This window comes from Onychostoma macrolepis, chromosome 09 (genome assembly GCF_012432095.1).
Source record: "Onychostoma macrolepis isolate SWU-2019 chromosome 09, ASM1243209v1, whole genome shotgun sequence".
Lineage (NCBI taxonomy): Eukaryota > Metazoa > Chordata > Actinopteri > Cypriniformes > Cyprinidae > Onychostoma > Onychostoma macrolepis.
Genome location: NC_081163.1, coordinates 22,381,496 through 22,409,260, shown reverse-complemented (window position 1 = coordinate 22,409,260; position 27,765 = coordinate 22,381,496). Strand labels below are relative to the sequence as shown.

The 27,765-nt window shown below is 38.9% G+C and overlaps 1 protein-coding gene across 2 annotated transcripts in view; it reads right to left on the bottom strand.

Annotated features, from left to right (window-relative positions):
• actr5 (actin related protein 5) overlaps positions 1–27,765 on the bottom strand; it is a 62,040-nt gene that overhangs the window by 10,478 nt on the left and 23,797 nt on the right. The window contains exons 8-9 of one of the 2 annotated variants that reach the window (XM_058786513.1): positions 19,861–19,951; positions 18,978–19,111 (exon numbers count right to left, since the gene is read on the bottom strand). The exons of the other annotated variant lie outside the window; for it this stretch is intronic. Coding sequence (XP_058642496.1) covers positions 19,004–19,111; positions 19,861–19,951 — 199 coding nt within the window. The 3' untranslated portion in view covers positions 18,978–19,003. Of the gene's footprint in view, positions 1–18,977; positions 19,112–19,860; positions 19,952–27,765 lie in introns of those variants that run through there. 2 annotated transcript variants of the gene reach the window in all.

Sequence of the window (27,765 nt, the reverse complement as noted above, 5' to 3'; positions counted from 1 at the left end):
CAAACTGTTAACACACATTTCAGTTCAAACAACTTGTAAAAGTGCATGTAGCATTATACAACCCCTTTAACCCTCTGGGGTCTGAGGGTGTTTTGGGGCCCTGGAGAAGTTTTGACATGCCCTGACATTTGTGTTTTTTTCAGTATCTTGAAAACATATTAATGGCTAATGTCTAATAACACTGTATTCAGCACAAACAGCTACAATAATATGTGACCAGCATGAATGTATGAATGTCTGCGTTTTTGAGAAAACAACATTTATGCATGGTTAGTGAAAAACTAAAAATTTTAAGTCACTGAAATAAGGCCATAAAACACAGAACATTTGTTCGCAAGACTTTTGGGAACTCGATGTGGTAGACTAGAGTTTTTGCTACAAAATGATGCGAAAATCATCCTGTTCACTTGTTCACAGAAAACAATATATTGATTTAACTTTTGTAAGACATGATTTGTGTTAGAAAGGTGTATGCGAGGAAATGACAATGGCCATGAATATTTAGTGATTCACACCTGATAGACAAAGGGCCTCCAACAATGGGCCATCAATATGAAAGTGACTGAAGCAGGTAAGAAAGAGTGTGAGGAGAGTAAAATAATGTGGGTTTTTGATTTTTTTTTTTTTTTACAACACAGTGAAGGTCAAGGACACATGATTGAAGATCTGAACACTGGGACTTGAACAGTAACACACCTTTGTGCCAAACATTCATAGACTCTTAATATCATTCATAGGGTTAACACTCGTACTACTCATGTCTTGTGGGTTTATATGTTATAAAACATTAAACAAACATTCTGACTCATCAAACAACAGTGGTAAGTGGTAAGTTAAGTTGGTATCATTCATCAATCACGGTGAGTAATGGCTTTTTCTCCTGCTATTGTTGTTTGCACTGTTTGCCACATGTATAGTTTATCTGTCTCTGTCAGCAGCGAGGGATTCACATGTGATAAATGCAGGGAAATAGTTAGGCTGACAGAGACGGTTTTAGAACTAGAGACACGCATCCAAACTTTACTTGAGGACAGTAAGAATGTGAGGGCTGTAGATACTGCTTTGGATGCGCCTAGCTCAGGGAGTCCTGTACATTGTTCGGTTTCGGTTGAGCCCGTGCAGCAGGGCAGCTGGGTCACAGTGAGGCGGCATAGTCGAGGGTCAAAACACCACTCTTCCGTTCCGATCAGAACATCAAACAGGTTCTCCCCACTCAGTGATGCACCCACTGAGAAACCTGATGAAAGTGCTCTAGTTATTGGCGATTCTATTGTACGGAACGTGAAAATAGAGACACCAGCCACCATAGTCCATTGTTTACCCGGAGCCAGAGCGCCTGACATCTTGGCAAATTTAAAAGTGCTGACTAATGCTAAACGTAAATTCAGTAAGATTGTTATCCACGTCGGCGCTAATGATGTTCGACTTCGCCAGTCGGAGATCACCAAAAATAATGTTAAAGAGGTGTGTGAACTTGCAAGTACGATGTCAGACACTGTAATATGCTCTGGTCCGCTCCCTGCTTACCGGGGTGATGAGATTCATAGCAGACTGTCATCACTCAATGGCCGGATGTCTAAGTGGTGCCCGCAAAATAACATAGGCTTTATAGACAATTGGAAGAATTTTTGGGGCAGACCTGACCTGTTGAAAAGAGATGGTGTTAATCCCTCCTGGGGTGGTGCCGCTCTTCTCTCTAGAAATATGGCACATAGTCTTAGAGTTTGTACTTGACTAACTGGAGCCCAGGTCAGGAAGCAGACAGACTGGCTAAACCGATCGTCTGCTAGCCGCCTCACGTCACCAAAGTCAGTTAACTCTCAGCACATAGAAACTTTTTCACCTCGATATCACTCTATAGAGACTGTGTCTGTTCCCCGAACTAGAAAATACAGAAAACATCCAAACCAAAGTAATAGTAACAATTTAATTGATGTTCAACAAATAAAAAAACTATATAATACAGATAAACACATGATAAAGCTTGGCTTATTAAATATTAGATCCCTTTCTTCAAAAGCACTTTTTGTAAATGATATGTTCACTGACCATAAACTAGATGTGCTTTGTCTGACAGAAACCTGGCTAAAACAAGATGATTACATTACTTTAAACGAGTCTACACCCCAAGATTACTGTTACAAACATGAACCGTCCAAAAGGTAAAGGGGAGGTGTTGCTACAATTTATAGAAATATTTTCAGTATCTCTCAGAGGTTGGGTTTCAAGTATAATTCGTTCAAGTAATGGTGCTTCATATAACGTTATCCAAAGAAACAAGTATTAATGATAAATCCTGTGATGTTTGTACTGGCTACTGTATACAGGCCACCAGGGCACCATACAGACTTTATTAAAGAATTTTCTGATCTTCTATCGGAGTTAGTGCTGACTGCAGATAAAGTCCTAATCGTTGGTGATTTTAATATCCATGTTGATAATGACAGAGATTCGTTGGGATCAGCATTTATAGACATTCTAAACTCAGTTGGTGTTAAACAACACGTGTCAGGACCTACTCATTGTCGAAATCATACTCTAGATTTAATACTGTCACATGGAATTGATGTCAGTGGCGTTGAAATTTTGCAGCAGAGTGATGATATCTCAGATCATTATCTAGTCCCCTGTATATTCCATATAGCTAAAGCTGTAAAGCCAACTTCTTGTTACAAATATGGTAGAACCATTACCTCTACCACAAAAGACTGCTTTATAAATAATCTTCCTGACTTATCTCAGTTCCTCAGCATATCCAATAGCTCAGAACAACTTGATGATGTAACAGGAACTATGGACTCTCTCTTTTCTAGCACTTTAGATGCGGTTGCTCCTTTACGCTTAAGGAAGATTAAGGATAAGAGTCCAACAACGTGGTATAATGAGCACACTCGCGCCCTAAAGAGAGTAGCCCGGAAAATGGAGCGCAGCTGGAGGAAAACTAAATTAGAGGTATTTCGTTTAGCTTGGCGGAAAGTACCCTATCCTACAGAAAAGCATTAAAACTGCTAGATCTGATTACTTTTCGTCTCTTCTAGAAGAAAACAAACATAACCCCGGTATTTATTCAATACAGTAACTAAATTAACGAAAAATCAAGCATCAACAGGTGTTGGCATTTCCCAAGAGCATAGCAGTAATGACTTTATGAACTACTTCACTTCCAAGATCGATACTATCAGAGATAAAATTGTATCCCTGCAGCCGTCAGCTACAGTATCGCATCCGATAGCGCACTATAGACCCCCTGAGGAACAATTCCACTCATTCTCTACTGTGGAGAGGAAGAATTGTATAAACTTGTTAAATCATCTAAACCAACAACATGTATGTTAGACCCGATTCCATCTAAACTACTAAAAGAGCTGCTTCCAGAAGTCATAGATCCTCTTTTGGCTATTATTAATTCATCATTGTCATTAGGATATGTCCCCAAAACCTTCAAATTGGCTGTTATTAAGCCTCTCATTAAAAACCACAACTTGACCCCAAAGATCTAGTTAATTACAGACCGATCTCAAATCTCCCTTTTCTGTCAAAGATACTAGAAAGGTAGTATCCTCACAATTATATTCCTTCCTAGAGAAAAATGATATCTGTGAGGAATTCCAGTCAGGATTTAGATCGTATCATAGTACTGAGACTGCTCTCATTAGAGTTACAAATGACCTGCTTCTATCATCTGATCGTGGTTGTATCTCTTTATTAGTTCTACTGGATCTTAGCGCTGCGTTCGACACTATCGACCACACCATTCTTTTGAATAGACTACAAAACTTTGTTGGCATTAGTGGAAGTGCCTTAGCATGGTTCAAATCGTACTTATCTGACCGCCATCAGTTCGTAGCAGTGAATGAAGAGGTATCATATCGATCACAAGTGCAGTATGGAGTACCTCAAGGCTCAGTACTAGGGCCGTTACTTTTCACGCTCTATATGTTACCCTTGGGAGATATTATCAGGAGACATGGTGTTAGCTTTCACTGTTATGCTGATGATACTCAGCTCTATATTCAGCTCTATATGACCTCAAGGTTAGACTATTGTAATGCTTTATTGGGTGGTTGTTCTGCACGCTTGATCAACAAACTACAGTTAGTCCAAAATGCAGCAGCTAGAGTCCTTACTAGAACCAGGAAATATGACCATATTAGCCCGGTTCTGTCAACACTGCACTGGCTCCCTATCAAGCATCGGATAGATTTTAAAATCTTGTTAATTACTTATAAAGCCCTGAATGGTTTAGCTCCTCAGTACTTGAGCGAGCTCTTATTGCATTATAGTCCTCCACGTCCGCTGCGTTCTCAAAACTCCGGCCGTTTGATAATACCTAGAATATCAAAATCGACTGCGGGCGGCAGATCCTATTCCTATTTAGCACCCAAACTCTGGAACAGTCTACCTAACACTGTTCGGGAGGCAGACACACTCTGTCAGTTTAAATCTAGATTAAAGACCCATCTCTTTAGCCTGGCTTACACATAACACATTAATACGCTTCTATTATTCAAATCTGTTAAAGGATTGTTAGGCTGCATTAATTAGATCAACCGGAACCAGGAACACTCCCCATAACACACGATGTACTCGCTACATCGTAAGTTGAATGGCATCTACGCTAATGTTTGTCTGTTTCTTTCCTAGTCTGTTTCTCGGTCCGTGTCCGATCAGATGGTGGGTCGGCGCCGGGAGGTGATGTCTGCGGCCCTGATCGTCGGTGGAGACCAGGACACCCAGATGACCCCCAGAGATATATCCCCAGATATATCAACCAAAAATAACAAAATAACTCAAATATAATAAAATACCTAACTACATAATACTACTATTGTTAGAAATTGCAACAAAATTAAAATAGAAATATAAACTTTTGAACTGCGGGTTTCGTCTGGTCAGAGGAGAACTGGCCCCCCGACTGAGTCTGGTTTCTCCCAAGGTCTTTTTTTTTCTCTATTCTGTCACAGAGGGAGTTTTGGTTCCTTGCCGCTGTCGCCTCTGGCTTGCTCAGTTGGGGACACTTAATTTCTAGCGATTATCGCCGATTTGATTGCACAGATACTATTTAAACTAAACTGAGCTAGACAATGACATCTCTGAATTCAATAATGAAATGCCTTTAACTGAAAATTGAGTGTTTAATCTTATCATTATACATTACTGACACTCTATCCTCCAATTTGATACTGTTAAGTGCTTTGACACAATCTGTATTGTAAAAGCGCTATATAAATAAAGGTGACTTGACTTGACTTGACATTATGAGACATTTAGACAATGAAATGACACACATTTCAAAATGTTTCACTTGATTTCATACATGTAGTCAGGAATTATAGTTTGGGAAAAGTCTAACTAGTAAAATGTGTACAAGTTATGTCACCATAACACAATAACAACAGATTCAAGTAATCTTAGGCTACTCATCAGAATAATCTTCACTGGATCAACCTGCACAACACATTCTTCTTCTGAGATAAATTCTGGGTTATTCCTCTCAGCACATCTTCTTCCAGAAACAAAAAGTAGCCGGGATGAACTCTTCACATTTGTTTACAGGGGTGATGTGGGCGTTTACATGTCCACCCGTCTCATGTGGATGTTAGAATATGAAAAGCGTGACTGGCTCATGGGAGTGATTGCACTAGAGATAATGAGTTGAGACAGGAAAAGCTGAGCTCGCATTGGTTTCATACAGTTTAATTTATCTGAGAATATTTGTTTTGGACATGACTTAGTTCATTTAAAATATGACATTTCAAGCTTTCTATAGATATATTCTCATGTATTTGAGGCAAGTATTCACTGAGTTACAGGTTGTTTTATTTACGTGTCTGTGAAGAGAGGTGATAGAGACGGCAGAGACCGCACCCTGTTTATTTTCTTTCTTTTACAAAAGCACATTGTTTTGTTATTATGATTATACACAAATAAAAGTAGACCCTTTGCAGTTTCAAACGACACCACATTCTTATCTGTACGATCAAAAATGGAGTATTTTTTATTATTTTATTAAGTAAATACGAGACAGACTGCACCGGTGCGGGCTTCGACCCCAGAGGGTTCACTAATAGTTAATACTTATTAATAGTTAGTAAGGTAGTTGGTTAAGTTTAGGTATGGGGTAGGATTAAGGTATCCGAGGCAAAATATGGTGATGCTGAATAAGGCAGTGATATGCATGCTAATAAGCAACTAGTTAATAGTGAGAATTGCTCCCACTAGCTGAGAATCAAAACACTCAGATAACACAATTTGTCAAATTTAAATTATGAATCAAAATGGCCCCCAAATACGTGGGTAAGAAATTTAGCTTGAAGGGGACCAATACTATAGCTTAAAAGGGACCTATTATGCAAAAATCATGAGATGAGCATGAGATGGTTTGTTGTTGCCAGTATGCAGGAGCATGAGCTCTTGAAGCTGGTGCTCCCGGCCCCTTCTTCATCTTATTAGAGGGACACACACAAAAATGGCATGTTTTGGCTCGTACCATAAAAGTGGCAATTTGAACAAGCTATAAAAAAATTATCTGTGGGGTATTTTGAGCTAAAATTTAACATACACACTTTGGGGACATCAGAGACTTTTTACAACTTGTGAAAAGGCGCATTATAGGTCACCTTCAAAGCTATCTGACAAGTGAGAAGACAAAACAGAATAACTCAAAATTTAAAACATTCAATATCCCTTAAACAAGCTAAAAGGAGTCAATGATTTTAGACCAGCATTTAAAAAGTATCATTGTATAGGAAAGTATCGGTGTCTTGTCTGTATAAAGAAAACTTTTAGTTACTACTCTTAGAGTGAGTTGAAACAGTCAGTAATATAATAAAAATATCTAAATAAAATAAACAATTTAGCCTATAATAGCCTACTATACAGAAATGTAATGTAAAAAAAAATAATAATAAAATCCATAGTGTTCATTGTATGAATTAAATATAAATTGATTCATAAAGTTATGAAAGTTATTCAGAGAAGAGCAGTGAATAATTCTCTCACTTTCTTTTTTTGTTTGATTAACATTCATGACACAGACAACAGCAGGTTTATACAAGTAGGATGCTGCCACAGAATGCACAGATCTAATAAACTGACAAACTTTATTTTCCCAACTGTTTATGTTCACTTAAGACTAGGGCTGAAATGATTCCTTGAGTAACTCGAATACAAAAAATGATCGAGGCAAATTATGTGCTTCGAAGAATCGTTTAGTCCATTTACTAGGGATGCACTGAATTTTCAGCCGCCGGAAATATATGCCACGCCACACCGCCCAGCAGTGTGCGTATCAATGTGCATTTTGCTCATTTACCGCTCATGCTCACCGGAAAAGCTAAGTTGCGCCTACAAGAAATTTATATGTAGTATACTTGTTCCTGTTTGCAGTAGCGTTACTGTGCTGTGACATGCTGTAGTACAGTTGTACTGGGCAATGCTGGTAAAATCTCATTCACTGATCTACTCCTCATTACGCTCTGCTCATATGCGCTGATAATAATAGCTTAGCCAGGGTTTTTATATTTTTATACATGTTTACTTGATATTTCTTTACACAGAATCATCATTTCCCACTGATTTACGTGATCTGATGATCTTATGAAGTCGTGATTATGAGCTTGTCGTATTAAAGTGCTTTAATGTCGGAAAGAATAAAATGTAGCATCCCATTGGTTGACAATCATATAAACATTCACCGCGCTATACATGCAGCTCGCTGACAATTCTGGAATTTTGGTCAAATACATGCTTATTTCACTGCTTATAAAACACACAATATGGTTCGCATGAACGTTCATATCTAGCCTATAAATACACTACTTCAGCGACAAAACAAAGGGATGTAGTTGTTGTGAGAACAGCATTGACAGCAGCAATGATTGTTCCCTCCACCATGTTTAAGGTTTATGACCCGCCCAACTCGGAAACTCTGGTATCAAAATTATTTCCGAATTTCCCAGTAGTAAATACGACTTGAGAGGCCTTTCAATTTCCAATTAGGAAACTCGTATTCACGATAATTCCAATAGCACGTGAAGGCAACAATATACACACAGAAATTTAAAGGCATTCATGGCAACCCATCAAAATAAAAGTCCGGTTTAATTTGAAGACTGATTGCAGCAGAAATATATTTGTTCAGCAGAATGTACATACTACTACTAAAATTATGAAAACTTATTTAAGGAATGATCACACAACATTTCTTCCATGTTTTAATTTTAATAGTAAATCCCCTTTGTTTGCCAAAGTTTAAATTTTCAATAATTTAAAGATGAATTTTTTATGCCTTCATTTGATAACCAGATAAACACAGAATTTTTGAGGAAAAATAAAACATTTCATAAGGCTACTTTAAGAATAAATAACACTAAAACATTAGGTGAGAGAAAATAAAACATAACTTTATAATTGTCATTGTCTTTAATCATAGCTGTAATTATAATAACACTTAAAATATGTTAATATATGCGTGTAAAAAGTGTTTGTTTCAGCCACTTGAAGGCTGGATACATTGTGTACACATGACCAGGATGTTACCACCTCTGCCACATTTTGAGAAAGGAAAAAACCCTGTTTGTAGGACTATACATTATTTGGATAATTAGTCAAAAACAACAACAACAGTTATGTCTGATTCTGTTGCATAGAACTGAATAATAATAATACATTGATATTTAATATTAATATATTTTCTGTCCAATTTTCTTTCAATAAAAGTGTGGTTGTTTTATTGGCTTGTGTTTTTTTTATTTTTATTTCGTGTCATTAAAATTGAGTTAAATTAAAAAGTCTTACAAAATGACTTTGTAATAATTGTTTATTTTATTAAATAATATAAAGCATTTTCCGTTTCAGATTTCAACCAAGCACATCCAGAATTCTCGGTTTCGGCCCAGAATTTTAATTTCGGTGCATCCCTACCATTTACTGTAACTGCATACAGAGCACTGTGTTTGCAACCAAACACACACACACACACACACACACACACCAGTGTGCAGAGAGACATTTAAGAGGGTTTATTCTCCAAATAATTTTAAATTCATGTTGCTGAAAAATGTGTTAATAAATGTTGTGTGTATGGACTCTTGTTTTTGTTCCACGTTAGCTTCCTGCCCACTAATTTTTGCCTCTAACAAAAGCCACAAATCCTTCTAAGGCGGCAGTAAAGACTTGTTATGCCTGAGCTGTACTTAGGCTGAAACTTGAAAGTTAAGTTGCACAATGTTTAGCTTTTATTATTATTATTATTTTATTTCTATTATCTGGATTCATGTCTTAGTTTTAGGTTGTACTGCTGTACTTAGTTTTACCTTTTTTTAAAGTAATTTGAAATTTATTTTTATATATTTGTATTTGCATTTTGAATGTAACATGGCAATTAAATGCACTAAATGGGTTTAGTTTTCACAGTTATTAATATGCAATTTCACCAATAAAAATGTTCTTTTCTGAAAAGGAAAAAAATTACTTGTTCATTTTAAGAGACCCGTCTTATTTTCTCTTGTACATTTAGTATTGCTCTTTAATAAAGAAAAAGTACTTCTTATCCGATCACTAATCACTCGATTAATCGATGGAATTTTCGGTATAATACTCGATTACTAAAATATTCAATAGCTACAGCCCTACTTAAGACATAACACATGCAAAGCATGCAATAACCGTGGCAACTTTAACATTTGAAAGGATACTATGGCAAAGTTGTCGCTTTCCTTAATCAAATTGATTTTTTTTTTCATGAATATATGGTTGACCTGAAGAATGAAAGCTACATCATACACTTGGAAAATTATGAGCTACAGTATCTCACAGAACACTTAACTGGGGAAACTTAATTTCTAGCGATTATTGCCGATTTGATTGCACAGATACTATTTCAACTAAACTGAGCTAGACAATGACTTCTCTGAATTCACTAATGAAATGCCTTTAACTGAAAATTGAGTGTTTAAACTTATTATGCATTACTGACACTATCTTCCAATTTGATACTGTTAAGTGCTTTGACGCAATCTGTATTGTTAAAAGCGCTATATAAATAAAGGTGACTTGACAGAAGTGAGTACAGACCTCACATTTTTGTAAATATTTTATTATATCTTTTCAAGTGACAACACTGTAGCAAAGTGTCATTTCTTCAATGTAAAATAGTGAGTGTACAGCTTGTATAACACTGTAAATTTGCTGTCCCCTCAAAATAACTCACACAGCCATTAATGTCTAAACCGCTGGCCACAAAAGTGAGTACACCCCGAAGTGAAAATGTCCAAATTGGGCCCAATTAGCCATTTTCTCTCCCCGGTGTCATGTGACTCGTTCTCAGGTCTCAGGTGTGAATGGGGAGCAGGTGTGTTAAATTTGGTGTTATCACTCTCACTCTCTCATACTAGTCACTGGATGTTTCAACATGGCACCTCATGGTAAAGAACTCTGAGGATCTGAAAAAAATAATTGTTGCTCTACATAAAGATGGCGTAGGCTATAAGAAGAGTGCCAAGACCCTGAAACTGAGCTGCAGCACGGTGGCCAAGACCATACAGCGTTTTAAAAGGACAGGTTCCACTCAGAACAGTCCTCGCCATGGTCGACCAAAGAAGTTGAGTGCACTTGCTCAGCGTCATATCCAGAGGTTGTGTTTGGGAAATAGACGTATGAGTGCTGCCATTGCTGCAGAGGTTGAAGGGGAGGGGGGATCAGCCTGTCAGTGCTCAGACCATACGCCGCACTCTGCATCAAATTGGTCTGCATGGCTGTCGTCCCAGAAGGAAGCCTCTTCTAAAGATGATGCACAAGAAAGCCCGCAGACAGTTTGCTGAAGACAAGCAGACTAAGGACGTGGATTACTGGAACCATGTCCTGTGCTCTGATGAGACCAAGATGAACTTATTTGGTTCAGATGGTGTCAAGCGTGTGTGGCGACAACCAGGTGAGGAGTACAAAGACAAGTGTGTCTTGCCTACAGTCAAGCATGGTGGTGGGAGTGTCATGGTCTGGGGCTGCATGAGTGCTGCCGGCACTGGGGAGCTACAGTTCATTGAGGGAACCATGAATACCAACCAAGCGGCAACCTCCCGCTCCTTCTCTTGAAACCAACACGGAAGTGACTAAAACTGCAATTCATCGTCTGGCCGCTGGAAGCTGGCTCCAAAAGGGAGTCAATCCCATAGACTCCCCATGTTAAAATGCCCAACTTTACAGCAGAAAAAAACATGTTTACAGCCTGGTACAAAAAATTATTTTGGTCTATATAGCCCTTCCTGACAACTGTGAGAGGGGTGAATTTTTTTATAACTCATCCGTTTAAATTATATTAAGCCTTAAAGTTCTGCATAATTAAAAGGCGTGGCCACTTGAGTGACAGGTGGACTGCCGCGCGCTGTGCTCCAGAGTGTGAAACTCACTAGAGTGTGAAACTTCGAAAACTGGCTTTAAAGATTTATATTTGTACAGAAAAAAATAATTATAGGTAGGACACTGGGAATCTGGCAATTAGATGTTTTAATGAAAATGATCTCAAACTTGATTTTTACGGCTATATTGATATACTCTGCTTTTGCACTGTCTGCAAAAAGTGAGATGTCACACCAAGGAAAAAGGCAGTAACTCCATCTCCGATGGCGTTCATTGCAATGGATTTTGTCGACTTACAAGAAAAGGAAGGAAAAGGATTTAATTGCGAACAGTTTTTGATTTTGTTTGTGATACGATGTCAGGGCATTTGAGTTGTCATGTACAGAAGTGTGCAGCCCCAGACTGACAGCTTGCACGGAGTGAATAATCTGCATTATATATATTTAAAAAAAAACACTTTAAAGATTATTTACGATTAATTATTGTTGCAAAGTTATCGAATCGTTATTGCTTACAGTGCTTGTTATATGGAGCAGTTTGTTAGATCGCGATCTCTCTCATTTGTTTGTCTAATGAAGTGCAGACAGATATAGAAGTACACAATAAACGCGGTAGACTTTAATGGACAGTAAAACAAAGGCAGAATAGCGTATAACTCCAGGCTGGCACAGTATTGACAACGAATGCAAACAAATGCAGAGCACCGTAACTTATTTGAGCTTTCCAAAACAAAATCAAAGAGCGGTAACTGATGTTATACTGTGTTCTGCCTTGGTTTCTCCGGGGCTTTTCTCCATGATACTTAAACACATGTCCCAAAATGATCAATAACTCATTTTCGACCAAAAACGAAATTATGGTGTTTTGTCTTTGTACGGCAGCACTGCTGTCACTATAGAGGGGCGTGGTTTCAGCTCAGCTTCACCCACGTCCCGCCTTTTTGCCCATTTTCGATTATCCGGTGACGCGCTTCCAAGATGGCGGCGGTCGGCTCCGCCCACTTTAGGCTTCAAAAACGCTTTACAGAAACCTACGGGTGACGTCACGGACACTACGTCCATTTTTTTTACAGTCTATGATACCAACATGTACTGTGACATACTGAAGCAGAACCTGATCCCCTCCCTTCGGAGACTGGGCCGCAGGGCAGTATTCCAACATAACGACCCCAAACACACCTCCAAGATGACCACTGCCTTGCTAAAGAAGCTGAGGGTAAAGGTGATGAACTGGCCAAGCATGTCTCCAGACCTAAACCCTATTGAGCATCTGTGGGGCATCCTCAAACGGAAGGTGGAGGAGCGCAAGGTCTCTAACATCCACGAGCTCCGTGATGTCATGGAGGAGTGGAAGACTCCAGTGGCAACTTGTGAAGCTCTGGTGAACTCCATGCCCAAGAGGTTTAAGGCAGTGCTGGTAAATAATGGTGGCCACACAAAATATTGACACTTTGGGCCCAATTTGGACATTTTCACTTAGGGGTGTACTCACTTTTGTGGCCAGCGGTTTAGACATTAATGGCTGTGTGTTGAGTTATTTTGAGGGGACAGCAAATTTACACTGTTATATAAGCTGTACACTCACTACTTTACATTGTAGCAAAGTGTCATTTCTTCAGTGTTGTCACATGAAAAAGATATAATAAAATATTTACAAAAATGTGAGGGGTGTACTCACTTCTGTGAGATACTGTATATCACCGCTTATCGAAACTAGGGGTGTGACAATACACTTAGCTCACAAGATGAGACAAAATACAGATAATTGGTTCACTAGAACGAGACAATATTTTAAAGGTCCCATATTGTCAAAACTGAAATCTCCTGACTTTTTTCGTGATTACAGAGATCTAGGGGCTATGTAACTACCATATAAGTTTCAAAACAGTCAATCCCCAGTAAAGTACACACAGCCTGCATAAAGTTGCTGTGTTTTTTCATGAGCCGCTGTGACTTCCGTAAAAATGTGACACCTGATCTACTCAGTCACCGCCTTCAGTCACCACCCCGAGCACCGCCCACCCTCCTTTTGCCAAACCCCCAGACGACATTGCATCCATACCATTGCTGAGCAACAACACCACAGAAACATGTCGAAAAGGTTAACTTTAACCGACGAAACCAGACCAGCCGACCTGTAACGTTACACTCGCACTCAAAGGATGATCTGACAGGATTGTAACTATGAGGAGGATCACATCTAGCGTGTATAGGAAAGACAAACTCACCGTGTCTATCTAGTCATGATGATGATGTGAATACATTTCAATTTCAGCAGGCAACTATTTTTACAGCTACATTATTCCAGCCACAATTAATCACAACAAAGTATATTACAATTACAAACGATTATAAATCGTCAGTTTGTTGTTTTACACACATGCACACAGACATTATTTCATACACGACATATTCGTCACCTTTATTTATATAGCGCTTTTAACAATACAGATTGTGTCAAAGCACTTAACAGTATCAAATTAAAGGATAGAGTGTCAGTAATGTATAATAAGATTAAACACTCAATTTTCAGTTAAAGGCATTTCATTATTGAATTCAGAGATGTCATTGTCTAGCTCAGTTTAGTTTAAATAGTATCTGTGCAATCAAATCGGCGATAATCGCTAGAAATTAAGTGAGATGCAAGAAATCTTCAGATGCGCCCATAACAACAAAAGACAATACTTTATTGAACCTTTTCTGATAAGAAGTGTGTGCTGTAAATGCGAGCATTTTAGACGATCGTTTCTGTCCAGTCCACTTGATTTATAGTTTTTAACCACAGTTGGTTGTTTTTTTGTCTGACAGCGGCAGCAGGTATGCGATCAAATTTCTAATTTGAGGCTGTATTACGTTGATTCTGGCACCCAACATCACAAGATGATATTTTAATCTCCTTATGTAGCCGAATCTGCGCTGGCTTGAATTGGCCGCCTCCAGTTCTCCCTTTGTTTGTTTTACTTCCAGCTTAGCACGGTGACGTAATTGTGACGTCAGCCCTACATGACCCTAGTTACCTGTGGTTGGCCTAGCCGTGCGTCACTCAGAAAAGAACAGGCCAATCAGAAGAGAGGCCCATGAATATTGATTAGACAGGCCAAATCGAACTGTTCTTACCAGAGGTCATGAGAGAAGAGCTGTAAAAATATATTGAGATGGTTTTTGGTACTTATACTGTGAATATATATTCCTAAGGACATCAAAACCTAAAATAAAACTCCAGAAAGGTGTACAATATGGGACCTTTAATACTATTTTTAAGAAATTTTCAATTACAAAATATTTGTCTTTTGTCTCTTAACAAAAAGTCAAGTCACCTTTATTTATATAGCGCTTTTAACAATACAGATTGTGTCAAAGCACTTAACAGTATCGAATTGGAGGATAGAGTGTCAGTAATGTATAATGATAAGATTAAACACTCAATTTTCAGTTAAAGGCATTTCATTATTGAATTCAGAGATGTCATTGTCTAGCTCAGTTTAGTTTAAATAGTATCTGTGCAATCAAATCGACGATAATCGCTAGAAATTAAGTGTCCCCAACTGAGCAAGCCAGAGGTGACAGCGGCAAGGAACCAAAACTCCCTCTGTGACAAAATGGAGAAAAAAATCTTGGGAGAAACCAGGCTCAGTCGGGGGGCCAGTTCTCCTCTAAACAGACGAAACCCGCAGTTCAATTCCAACCGCAGCCATGTCAGATTGTGTAAAGGGCTTATCTGATTCCCGTGGTCTTGTCCCGATGGAGAATTTTAATTTATAATTTAATGTATTTGTTATATTTGTGTTTCATTCATTATTTGAAGTTTTTCATTTATATGATTAATACATTTGCTATAATTGTAATGTACAGTTTAATGCATTTATTGTTTCTCTGTCTATTTTTATAATATATATTTGTTTGTTTATTATAATTTAAATTTATGTCTCTGGGGCTCATCTAGGTGTCCTGGTCTCTGCTGACGATCAGGGCTGCAGACATCATCTCTTGGTGCTGATCCACCATCTGATCGGATACGGACTGAGAAACAGAGTAAGAAAGAAACAGACAAATAGTAGCGTAGATGCCATACTTCTTACGATGTAACGAGTACATCGTGTGTTATGGGGAGTGTTGCTGGTTCCGGTTGATCTAATTAATGCAGCCTAACAATCCTTTAACGGATTTGAATAATAGAAGCGTATTAGTGTGTTATGTGTAAGCCAGGTTAAAGAGATGTCTTTTTAATCTAGATTTAAACTGACAGAGTGCATCTGCCTCCCGAACAGTGTTAGGTAGATTGTTTCAGAGTTTGGATGCTAAATAGGAAAAGGATCTGCCGCCCGCAGTCGATTTTGATATTCTAGGTATTATCAAATGGCCAGAGTTTTGAGAACGCAGCGGACGTGGAGGACTATAATGTAATAAGAGCTTGCTCAAGTACTGAGGAGCTATGCCATTCAGTGTTTTATAAGTAATTAACAAGATTTTAAAATCTATCCGATGTTTGATAAAAGTTTGAAAAAGTAAAACAATGCAGTTGTATTTTGAAATATTTTAACTAATCTAGGGCTGTAATATGATTATTTTGGTAATCAAGTAATCTACTGATTATTTTGACAATCGAGTAATCTGATAGTTTTTAGTAACAAATAGACCTAAGTGAAAACCAGGCTTTAGTATGACTATTTATATATACACTGAGCAAAATTATAAATGCAACACTTTTGTTTTTGCCCCCATTTTTCATGAGCTGAACTCAAAGATCTAAGAGTTTTTCTATGTACACAAAAGGCCTATTTCTCTCAAATATTGTTCACAAATCTGTCTAAATCTGTGTTAGTGAGCACTTCTCCTTTGCCGAGATACTCCATCCACCTCACAGGTGTGGCATAAAGATGCTGATTAGACAGCATGATTATTGCACAGGTGTGCCTTAGGCTGGCCACAATAAAAGGCCACTCTAAAATGTGCAGTTTTATCACACAGCACAATGCCACAGATGTCGCAAGTTTTCAGGGAGCGTGCAATTGGCATGCTGACTGCAGGAATGTCCACCAGAGCTGTTGCCCGTGAATTGAATGTTCATTTCTCTACCATTAGCAGTCTCTAAAGGCATTTCAGAGAATTTGGCAGTACATCCAACTGGCCTCACAACCGCAGACCACGTGTAACCACACCAGCCCAGGACCTCCACATCCAGCATCTTCACCTCCAAGATCGTCACAATCAACAACCTGATCAACTCTATGCGAAGGAGATGTGTTGCACTGTGTGAGGCAAATGGTGGTCACACCAGATACTGACTGGTTTTCGGACCCCCCCAGATACCCCCAATACAGTAAAACTGCACATTTTAGAGTGGCCTTTTATTGTGGCCAGCCTAAGGCACAGCTGTGCAATAATCATGCTGTCTAATCAGCATCTTGATATGCCACACCTGTGAGGTGGATGGAGTATCTCAGCAAAGGAGAAGTGCTCCCTAACACAGATTTAAACAGATTTGTGAACAATATTTGAGAGAAATACAGTGGGGCAAAAAATTATTTAGTCAGCCACCAATTGTGCAAGTTCTCCCACTTAAAAAGATGAGAGAGGTCTGTAATTTTCATCATAGGTATACCTCAACTATGAGAGACAAAATGAGAAAAAAAAAATCCAGAAAATCACATTGTAGCCACGTTTCATCTTCAATGCCCTTGCTGATGGAAGGAGGTTTTCACTCAAAATCTCACAATACATGGCCCCATTCATTCTTTCGTTTACACGGCTCAGTCGTCCTGGTCCCTTTGCAGAAAAACAGCCCCAAAGCATGATGTTTCCACCCCCATGCTTCACAGTAGGTATGGTGTTCTTTGGATGCAACTCAGCATTCTTTCTCCTCCAAACACGACAAGTTGAGTTTTTACCAAAAAGTTCTATTTTGATTTCATTTGACCATATGACATTCTCCCAATCCTCTTCTGGATCATCCAAATGCTCTCTAGCAAACTTCAGACGGGCCCGGACATGTACTGGCTTAAGCAGGGGGACACGTCTGGCACTGCAGGATTTGAGGCCTTTGTTACTTTGGTCCCAGCTCTCTGCAGGTCATTCACTAGGTCCCCCCCCGTGTGGTTCTGGGATTTTTGCTCACAGTTCTTGTGAGCATTTTGACCCCACGGGGTGAGATCTTGCGTGGAGCCCCAGATCGAGGGAGATTATCAGTGGTCTTGTCTTCCATTTTCTAATAATTGCTCCCACAGTTGATTTCTTCACACCAAGCTGCTTACCTATTGCAGATTCAGTCTTCCCAGCCTGGTGCAGGTCTACAATTTTGTTTCTGGTGTCCTTTGACAGCTCTTTGATCTTGGCCATGGTGGAGTTTGGAGTTGGACTGTTTGAGGTTGTGGACAGGTGTCTTTTATACTGAGAAGAAGTTCAAACAGATGCTATTAATACAGGTAACGAGTGGAGGACAGAGGATCCTCTTAAAGAAGAAGTTGCAGGTCTGTGAGAGCCAGAAATCTTGCTTGTTTGTAGGTGACCAAATACTTATTTTACCAAGGAATTTACTAATTAATTCTTTAAAAATCCTACAATGTTTTTTTCTGGATTTATTTTTCTTTTAATTTTGTCTCTCATAGTTGAGATATACCTATGATGAAAATTACAGGCCTCTCTCATCTTTTTAAGTGGGAGAACTTGCACAATTGGTGGCTGACTAAATACTTTTTTGCCCCACTGTAGGCCTTTTGTGTACACAGAAAAAGTCTTAGATCTTTGAGTTCAGCTCATGATAAATGGGGGCAAAAACAAAAGTGTTGCATTTATAATTTTGTTCAGTGTAAATTAACGATGACGCAATAATAATTGGCTCAAATAAAATATCAAAACCAAGTAACTGCATGGTTTTATTGAACAACACTTTTAAAATACATAATGTAATATGCCTATTCATAATATGAACAACCAACTTAAGTACATTATGTATTATAACAAATACCTGCAGAGGGCAACAACAGGCGTGATTTACAGCGATTAAACATTTAAATCCATTTAATTTTAACCCTCTGGGGGCTGAGGGTGTTTTGGGGCCCCGGAGAAGTTTTGACATGCCCTGACATTTGTGCTTTTTTCAGTTGCTTATAAACATTTTAATGGCTAAAGTCTAAAAACACTGTATTCAGCACAAACTGGGCTACGATAATATGTGAGCAGCTTGTATGTACGTGATTGTGTTTTTGAGAAAACAACGTTTATGCGTGGTTAGAAAAACTAAAATTTTAAAGTAACTGAAATAAGGCCATAAAACACATACAGAACATTTGTTCACAAGACTTTTGAGAACTGGATCTTGTAGCCTAGAATTTTTGCTTCAAAATGATCTGAAAATAATGTAACTCACTCATTCAGAGAAAACAATATATTGATTTAAATTTTCTAAGTCACTTTTTGAGTAGAAAGGGTCTATGCGAGAGGGCGTGAACTATCCTGGATAATGCTGTGAGTCACACCTGAGAAGACAAAGGCCCGCATAATGAGCTCCATAATGAGCCATTGAGTCAGGTGTGTGACTGAGAGGGAACTGCTACAAGAAAGAATGTGAGGAAAAAATAAATGTGTATACATATAACTATCACATAAAATAACTTGAGATTCACTTGCGAGTGCAGTTAAACAGTTTATTAGGAACAAACAAACAAATAAACAACAGAAGAGTCAAGACATCGTGGGTGCAATATCCAAAACAGAGGCAGGAAATTGGAACCCAGGAAAACAGGAGACAGCAGAAACTGCATAAGAAAACACAAAACAGACGTGAGCAACACAATGAACAGACAAAGACAAAGCAAACATGGTGACAATATATACACTACCAGTCAAATTATTTAAACAGTAAGATTTGTAATTTTTTTTTTAAGAAGTTTTTTTTAACAAGCTCACCAAGCCTGCATTTATTTGATCCAAAGTACAGCAAAAACAGTACATTATATTTATTATAATATATAGGCCTACATATTGTTACTATTCAAAATAAATAAAGCACCCCCCCACACACACACTAAAATTAATAAATAAATTAGTGAGCATGTTGACAGGCTTATCAGGAGCAACTATATTATTACATTAGCAATCACCAATATTGCCCACGTGATTTTATAACATAGATGCACACATGCTTTGCATGTATTGTCATACAATACAAAAACAACATTTTATAACTGAGAAACTAAATTATTATTGTTAAGCTCATTATAAACATGTTTGAGCAGGTATTTGCAAACAGAGTAGGCTACTTCACAGTAAAGATTGATCTAAACTTTCTTAGACATTACTTTTATATCATTGTTTATAGAACATATAACTATCCTCACATCGTGCAACATCTAAATGCAATGAAAGGTTGCCTATCATATTTCAAAATGTTGCACTCGATTTCACACATTTTATGAGTTATAGTTTGGGAAAAGTTCACCTAGTAAATGCGTTCAACTTTGTCACAACAACGCATTATCGAATGCCAATAAGAAACATTACTTACTCGGTATAAAATATCTCCTCCTCCGCTGGCTCCAGCTGCGCTCGCGTTCTGCTTGTGAGGTAAACAAAGCTTTTTCCTCTCAGCGCGTCTTCTGGGGGTAAATACAAGGCAGGCTTATTCCTCTCAGCGCGTTTCTGAGGTAAATACAAGGCTTATTCCTCACAGCGTGTTCTTCCAAAACTGAAAAGTATCCGAGATGAACACGTTGCTGCTTTGTTTACGGTGGTGTGGGCGTTTACATGCTGCGTGCCTCGCGTGGAGAATTGTAATAACAATAGCACGAGCAGCGCGTGGTATTGTTATCGATAATGAGCCCAGACGGAAAAACTGGACATGTCCTTGGTTTCAAACGGATTACTTTATCACAGAATATTTGTTTTTGGTAAGACTTACTTAATTTAACAGTAGACATGTCAAGCTTTCTATAGATATATTTCTCATGTCTCTGTGTGAAGTATTTGCTGAGTTACAGTTCATTTTAGTGACGTGTTTCAAAAAGCAGTTCGCAGAGACGGAGAAGACAGAGAGCGCACCCTGTTTGTTTTCTTTATTCTTCAAAAGCACAAAGTTTAGTTGTTATTATGAGTGTATACAAATAAAAGTAGACCCCTTACAGATTCGTATGGTGTATTGCTCTTATCTGTACGATCAAAAATGGTAATTTTTGAGTAATTCAAGCTCATTTCGGCCTTATCAGGAAAATCTGCCTCAAATGCGTATACGCGTTTGTCGACCCCAGAGGGTTAATATTTGGCCACATGCAAAGTTTTATTTTGAAATCACGATGTACAAAAAATGGCATATTTAGAAATAGGTTGATGTATTCTCCTGTGTTGGCAACGCTACAAGCCCCTTTCACACATACAGTCTTTCCTGGTAAATTACCGTTTTACTGTCGTAACCTCGGGTCCCTGAGAGACGGGAACGAGACATGGCGTAAACGCCTTGGGGACTCCCTTCCTTCCTAACCTACCTGAAATCTTATTGCATAATACCAGTGAAGTTGCAACTCTCACTGGCCAATGTCAGCCAAGATGGCTAATAGGGGCGGGGCTATATAATGTGCTGTTTTGGCGGCATAAGCTCAGAATCTTCTGACTGAACCAACAGCACAGCCGACCAGAGCAGCGAACACGGCGGCCTACGCCATGTCTACGCGGTCTCTCGACATGGCGTAAACAACCTTGGGGACTGTGTTTTCAGCCATATCTGGAGGGGGCGCATATACAGCAGACCGAGGTGACATCGTCGCGGCCGTCGCCATCCGTCCCAAGAACCTCTGATATTCCTTCAGTGTCACGGGACGGCCTAGTCTGAATACATTCAAAGCGGACATTAAATTTCGCATGCGCTCTCATCGAGATCGAGTCCAACTGCACCCCAAGATACATGATTGACTGGCTGGGGTGAAACACGCTTTTTTGTTTGTTCACACAGAGACCTAGGCTCTGTAGGTGAAGTAGTAGAGCGTGTTTGTGGCTGTTGAGCACATCCTCCGAATGGGCCAACACCAGCCAATCGTCCAGATTGTCGTTGTACAAGCAGGGTGATCGGTATTAGTCCCGCCCCTCCTCCACTCTGATTGGTTGGCTGACTAGAAAGTGACACTGATGAGCGCAGCGTTTTCCTCAAAGTTGAACATTCTTCAACTCTCGGCGCCAAGAAAAATATGCCCGAACGCTCAGCGCGAAAAAGACGCTCAGTGCTCGGCACGCTCCTGGCGTTTTGAAAAACGCGGCGCTCCCATTGAGAACAACTGAAAAAATATACGCTATAGCCGCGGGGAAAAATGCTTTGGTGGACACACGGCCTTAAGGTTTCAGCGCCATAGAGAAACATTGGAAGATTCGAAGCTCGCATCGGTTTTATGGGGTTTATGCTTCAAATATAGAAAAAGATGTGCCTGGGGTACTTGTAACACTGATTCCAGGTATCCTGAGAGGATGGGCAATAAAATGTATTACATTTCCTGAATTCAAACAAAACAGAGCAAAATGTCCCCAAGTATTCCAGTTAATTTTCTGATTGTCAATTTTCATTTTCAAAATGTACAATTTTCATCTGCTCAAACAGAACGTTAATGTTATCTTGTGCTTTAGCAAAGTATCACTGGCTAAAACTAGCTAACGTTAAAGTTAGTGAGTCCATGCTAATGTACAAACCTAAATAGCGGACTGTTCTCGCGTCTTGTACAATGTAGGTCAAAAGCACATAAACGAAGGTCTACATTTTAGTGCCTCTCCATATGAAACTGGTTAAATGAACATTAATTTAATCGTACCCTGCGATACATGAACAGTGTTGATCCTGCATGTTGTCATCCACGATCGTGATGACTGACCGTAATATGAGACTTCTCCCGCTTGCATTGTGATCTGTAAACCCTCCTTCGAGTTACACACCATATTTATTTTAAAATATTTTATAAATCCCTCCATGGAATATTTAATTCCCATTTGGTGGCCTTCTGTGTCCAAAATTGTGCAAAAACATTGTGGGACAGGGTTTTCATATTGTAGATGTCATTGTAAGACAGTGAGCAACTCTTACCGATAGGTCAATTGTGAATTGTACATACAGTAAGGGAGATATTGGCAAAATTGCACAACGTACCACAACCTGTGGAACATGAAAAACCCTTTTGGTGAATTACTGTAGTTTAAAAAAAAAAAAAAAGATATTTGTGTACTGTACATACCGTATGGGAACTCTAAGGCAAAATCTAACCTGTAGTAAGTCAGTTTTGAATCTAGCAACCGTTGGAATATGAAAAAAAACCCTTTCCAGGTATCTTTTATATGTAAATAATTGTGTACTGTACATACACATATAAAGGGAGGTATTGGCAAAATCTCATCTGTAGTAAATCACTATGAGCAATACAAGCTTTACAATTTAACTGTGTTATTTTAAATGTCAAGTCATTTTAATTTAAATACATTGGACGTTTTAACCCAGTCGGTGGAATTATCAGACAGCCCCTTAGGTGCGATAGCGCGTCAATCCTTTCTCCGGTTTACATTTGCAGCAACAATACACCTAGGCGGTTTTGAACTCTTTTTTTATGTCGATATAAAGTGGTTGCTTACTGTTAAAACTAATCGTGGTATTGATATCTTTGTAGGACTGTCGACTCTACAGATCAGTGGTAAGGAAAGAAACGAAAATGCAGCGCGTTGTGTTCTTCTGACCTCATTTGCTTGCCTGTATATAGTTTGCATAATCATCAATAAAGCGTATTCTGAGATCTGAGGTCTTATCACTGTATTAGTTCACTAAGGCTCATTACGCGTCGTTGGGGAATCCTGGAGTGTGACGTATGAGGGGAACCCGAGTATTACAGCACAGCGTCACACAAGCCATTATACAAAGTTACAGAAACTAAACAACCGAAAGCAATATATGTCTTCCTCAGATGTAATGTTAGTTCTGTACTTCAACGTTGGGTAAAAGAGCATTATAAATTTCCTTTGTGGTAGAGAAAGCTGCTTACATGTAGACTACGGGAAACAGCGAAGATGATGAATTAAACACACACACAATCAGCGTTTCCACATGTTTATACTGGCCGCGATAATCAAAACTTCTACGTAGCGTTTGCTCCATTTCTGCAAATCAGTTTTTGTAAATGAATGACTTGATCCACATATGGCCTTCATCAACAGCCGCTTGCGCCACCTGCTGGTGAGCGGCTGACATCAGCTGGAGATCATGCATCGGTGCTCTACTGCTATTCCTGCGGTTCCCGGATGTGCAACGCTGAATTTTCTGCCGAATTTTAACCACTGAATTTGTGGCAGCGAATTTGGAAAGGGAAATAAAGTGACCGAAATTTGCCTGTCGAATATTATACATCGTATTTTCAAACAGATTGAATATTTTGGAAGTGAATTCCGGAAGGTGAATATGAACTATTTTTTTAATTATGAAAATGGGTGTGAAATATTTTGAATTGAAATATTCACAGCTTAAATAAACAACTATGTTAAATAAGACAAGCCCTAAAAATGCAAGCCCTGGAAATAAAAGGCATTAAAATGCAAGAACTGTTAATTGCAATGCATCTTTTTTTTCGATTTGTGGAATTCAGCATGCTTTATGTTTCAAAAACTATTGTCACTATTCTGCTTCCATACTTTAACATTATTTTTAGTGATCTCTGACTGGCGAAGTCGAACATCATTAGCGCCGACGTGAATAACAATCTTACTGAAATTACGTTTAGCATTAGCCAGCACTTTTAAATTTGCCAAGATGTCAGGCGCTCTGGCTCACGATAAACATTGGACTATGGTGGCTTTCATCAAGTTTCTCAGTGGGTGTGTGGGGAGAACCTGTTTGATGTTTTGATCGGAACGGAAGAGCGGTGTTTTGACCCGTGACTATGCCGCCTCACAATTGCCCTGCTGCCGAGGCGCTGAAACCAGAACCGAACAATGTACAGTACTCCTTGAGCTAGTCGCATCCAAAGCAGTATCTACAGCCCTCACATTCTTACTATCCTCAACTAAAGTTTGGATGCGTGTCTCTAGTTCTAAAATCTTCTCCGTCAGCCTAACTATTTCCCTGCATTTATCACATGTGAATCCCTCGTCGCCGACAGAGAGAGATAAACTATACATGTGGCAAGCGGTACAAACAACAATAGCAGGAGAAGAAGCCATTACTCACCGTGATTGATGAATGATTCACTTACCACTGTTTGATGAACTCGTGAAAAACGGCGCGCGAGAGAAAATGAAAGAGCGAGAAAAAAGAAAACAATAATAGGCGCGAATAGAAACGCAAATGGAACAAGCTTTTAAAAAGGTTTTAAAAAGCAAACAATCAAATTAGTTAGATTAGTTTGATAGTTAATACCAGAAATATGGTGGGAATTAAGTTATATTTTATCACTTTAAACAACAGAGAGTGAAAGTAAGTATATGCGTTCAGGAGGTGTGGCTTTAGATGGCGATTTGCAGGAAGGGTGGGACGTACGCTTTCAGTGCTATCAGGTTAGCACTTTCCAAGATGTCCTACTGCACCTTTAATAGCATTCACCGTTTGTTTGAAAACATGTCATTAACTAACTGCATGATTTTTAACCATACATTTAGACATCACCACTGATGTGTAATGTCCTAAATGTAAAATAGAAACTTTCATTTTCTGTGAAGTTGCTTTGCATGGATTTTAATATCCATGTTGATAATGAAAAAGATTAGTTGGGATCAGCATTTATAGACATTCTAAACTCTATTGGTGTTAAACAACACGTGTCAGGACCTACTCATTGTCGAAATCATACTCTAGATTTAATACTGTCACATGGAATTGATGTCAGTGGCGTTGAAATTTTGCAGCAGAGCGATGATATCTCAGATCATTATCTAGTCTCCTGTATATTCCATATAGCTAAAGCTGTAAAGCCAACTTCTTGTTACAAATATGGTAGAACCATTACCTCTACCACAAAAGACTGCTTTATAAATAATCTTCCTGACTTATCTCAGTTCCTTAGCATATCCAATAGCTCAGAACAACTCGATGATGTAATAGGAACTATGGACTCTCTCTTTTCTAGCACTTTAGATGCGGTTGCTCCTTTACGCTCAAGGAAGATTAAGGATAAGAGTCCAACACCGTGGTATAATGAGCACACTCGCACCCTAAAGAGAGCAGCCTGGAAAATGGAGCGCAGCTGGAGGAAAACTAAATTAGAGGTATTTCGTTTAGCTTGGCGGGGAAGTACCCTATCCTACAGAAAAGCATTAAAAACTGCTAGATCTGATTACTTTTCGTCTCTTCTAGAAGAAAACAAACATAACCCTCGGTATTTATTCAATACAGTGACTAAATTAACGAAAAATAAAGCATCAACAGGTCTTGGCATTTCCCAAGAGCACAGTAGTGACTTTATGAACTACTTCACTTCCAAGATCGATACTATCAGAGATAAAATTGTATCTTTGCAGCCATCAGCTACAGTATCGCATCAGATAGCGCACTATAGATCCCCTGAGGAGCAATTTCATTCATTCTCTGCTGTAGGAGAGGAAGAATTATATTTACATTTACATTTATGCATTTAGCAGACGCTTTTATCCAAAGCGACTTACATTGCATTCAAGTTACAGTTTTATCAGCTCTTGCTTTCCCTGGGAATCGAACCCATGATCTTGGCGTTGCTAGTGCCATGCTCTACTATTTGAGCTACAGGAAAGCCTTATATAAACTTGTTAAATCATCTAAACCAACAACATGTATGTTAGACCCGATTCCATCTAAACTACTAAAAGAGCTGCTTCCAGAAGTCATAGATCCTCTTTTGGCTATTATTAATTCATCATTGTCATTAGGATATGTCCCCAAAACCTTCAAATTGGCTGTTATTAAGCCTCTCATAAAAAAAACGCAACTTGACCCCAAAGACCTAGTTAATTACAGACCAATCTCAAATCTCCCTTTTCTGTCAAAGATACTAGAAAAGGTAGTATCCTCACAATTATATTCCTTCTTAGAGAAAAATGATATCTGTGAGGAATTCCAGTCAGGATTTAGATCGTATCATAGTACTGAGACTGCTCTCATTAGAGTTACAAATGACCTGCTTCTATCATCTGATCGTGGTTGTATCTCTTTATTAGTTCTACTGGATCTTAGCGCTGCGTTCGACACTATCGACCACAACATTCTTTTGAATAGACTACAAAACTTTGTTGCCATTAGTGGAAGCGCCTTAGCATGGTTCAAATCGTACTTATCTGACCGCCATCAGTTCGTAGCAGTGAATGAAGAGGTATCATATCGATCACAAGTGCAGTATGGAGTACCTCAAGGCTCAGTACTAGGGCCGTTACTTTTCACGCTTTACATGTTACCCTTGGGAGATATTATCAGGAGACATGGTGTTAGCTTTCACTGTTATGCTGATGATACTCAGCTCTATATTTCTTCGCCCGGTGAAACACACCAAATTGAGAAACTAACGGAATGCATAGTCGATATAAAAACTGGATGACAAGTAATTTTTACTGCTAAATTCTGAAAAACAGAGCTGTTAATTATCGGACCTAAAACCCCACATGTAATAACCTAGAACATTATCTAACACTTGATGGCTGCTCTGTCAATTCTTCTTCATCAGTCAGGAACCTAGGTGTGCTGTTCGATAGCAATCTGTCATTTGAAAGCCATGTTTCTAGCATCTGTAAAACTGCATTTTTCATCTCAAAAACATATCTAAATTGCGACCTATGCTCTCAACGTCAAATGCAGAAATGTTAGTTCATGCGTTTATGACCTCAAGGTTAGACTATTGTAATGCTTTATTGGGTGGTTGTTCTGCACGCTTGATCAACAAACTACAGTTGGTCCAAAATGCAGCAGCTAGAGTCCTTACTAAAACCAGGAAATATGACCATATTAGCCCGGTTCTGTCAACACTGCATTGGCTCCCTATCAAACATCGGATAGATTTTAAAATCTTGTTAATTACTTATAAAGCCCTGAATGGTTTAGCTCCTCAGTACTTGAGCGAGCTCTTATCGCATTACAGTCCTCCACGTCCGCTGCGTTCTCAAAACTCCTAGAATATCAAAATCGACTGCGGGCGGCAGATCCTTTTCCTATTTAGCACCGAAACTCTGGAACAATCTACCTAACACTGTTCGGGAGGCAGACACACTCTGTCAGTTTAAATCTAGATTAAAGACCCATCTCTTTATCCTGGCGTACACATAACACACTAATACACTTCTATAATTCAAATCCGTTAAAGGGTTGTTAGGCTGCATTAATTAGATCAACCGGAACCGGGAACACTCCCCATAACACACAATGTACTTGTTGCATCGTAAGAAGAATGGCATCTACGCTAATATTTGTCTGTTTCTTTCCTATTCTGTTTCTCAGTCCGTATCT